We start from the raw sequence: 1,539 nt of genomic DNA on the forward strand, positions 1-1,539 counted from the left end.
CTAGTGACGTCACTAGTCTCCAATAACAAAATGCCAAAACTAAAGACAAAGCAGAACATTTAGAATCAGCTGCATTAAAGATGCCTTGTACTTCATTTTTTTAAGATGCAGAAGGAAAAACAAGAAAAGAAAAACAACATCTTAATGTGGTAATTGTGGTAAAAGTGCTTCGTTGCTCTTGTTTTGTAGCAGTGTTATGTCAGGGAGGCTGAGTCATCCTCGCTTGATGAAAAAGTAAAGTGATTAACCAATCAGGTGAGGTTAAAATCAATCCAGGTCCAGTCTGCTAAAGGAAGCTGCTGCCCTCAAAATGCAACAACTACAGTCACAAGATAGAAAGGATTTCGCTGAATCGCCACAAAAAAATCAGAGGCATTATGCCATATAAGCCTTGAGAGGAGCTTTGTGGGGTTTGAGGATAAAAGTTGAAAACCAGATTCTCTACACGTTTTACTTACAGCTCCCATTGACTGAACGAGCCAACCATTTGCCGACTGGGTTATTCTCCACGCGAAGAATCTCCACGTTTTCTCCTTGTCGAACGCTGAGATCYAGTTTCTCCTCCCCGCGCCAGTCGTGACGAGCCCTGGCTGTGTGAAGAACCTGAACCTCACCTCGGATCTGCAGGGAAACGACACAAAAAATTAGTTTTTTTAAATGAAATAATTTGAGAAAATCACAGMAGACCTTCAAGGAAGTGTTTCCTGYTGGATAAATAATTWGCTCTTTATGGGTTGTTTTTGTTTATACCTGAAARTTCCTCTTTAGCTCATCAAGTTTCCTCTGTTTCTCTAGCTGCTCCTTTCTTTCTTGTTCCTGTTGTTTCTTTACGTCCTGCTTGTTTGACTTCTCAGACGTCGAATGGTTTGATTCCAACTGGCCTCTTTACAAAACAAACAAACAAATAAAAAACAATGATTCATCATTTTCTATTTAGAAATGTGAATAAATGTGTTCATACCCCTTTTGTTTAAGAAAGAAAACCCCACCAAGACCACTGAAACAAATTGAAACTGACAACATTTTTATAAAAACCCTCCTTCCACTAAAGTTGAACAATATTTACAAACTCATGTCAATTCAGATTAATCAATGTTATGTTCTTAGCCATTTTTGTGTTTTAACTGTAAGTTTTGGATCATTATCCTGTTGAAGCGAACAACCACATTTAGCTCTAAAAGGCCTTGATAGTCTTGAGACTTCAAGACATTTTTTAACAGCCGATAATTCAACCTTCTGAGTTTTTCYTATGAATCAACAAATGTGTAAATTATGAATGTCTGATGAAAACAAGTAAYGTTTTATCACTTGAAGCATCATCTGAAACTCACAGACGTTTCATTGTGTTCAGTAGTTCTTGTTGCAGCAGCAGCTGCAGCCACAACAGATGCCAAAATAACACGAGCAGCAACAGACATAGTAACAGTGAACTCTGTGATGTTCGAGCAGCAGGCGTTCTTCTTTTAGCTGCTTAATAAAGAAAAGTTTAACGGTAAGAGCGGCAGGGGCGGAACCAGGCAGGGGTAGCCGGGGGTGGGG

General features: G+C 39.2%; 1 protein-coding gene across 1 annotated transcript in view; it reads right to left on the minus strand.

Moving 5' to 3' along the window:
- si:ch73-40i7.2 (FYN-binding protein) overlaps nucleotides 1-1,539 on the minus strand; it is a gene marked incomplete in the record, with an annotated part of 28,298 nt that overhangs the window by 4,078 nt on the left and 22,681 nt on the right. Inside the window, 2 exon segments of the mRNA XM_014010800.1 lie at nucleotides 459-621; nucleotides 751-883. Coding sequence (XP_013866254.1) covers nucleotides 459-621; nucleotides 751-883 — 296 coding nt within the window.

Source organism: Austrofundulus limnaeus, unplaced genomic scaffold (assembly GCF_001266775.1).
Source record: "Austrofundulus limnaeus strain Quisiro unplaced genomic scaffold, Austrofundulus_limnaeus-1.0 Scaffold73, whole genome shotgun sequence".
Taxonomy (NCBI): Eukaryota; Metazoa; Chordata; class Actinopteri; order Cyprinodontiformes; family Rivulidae; genus Austrofundulus; species Austrofundulus limnaeus.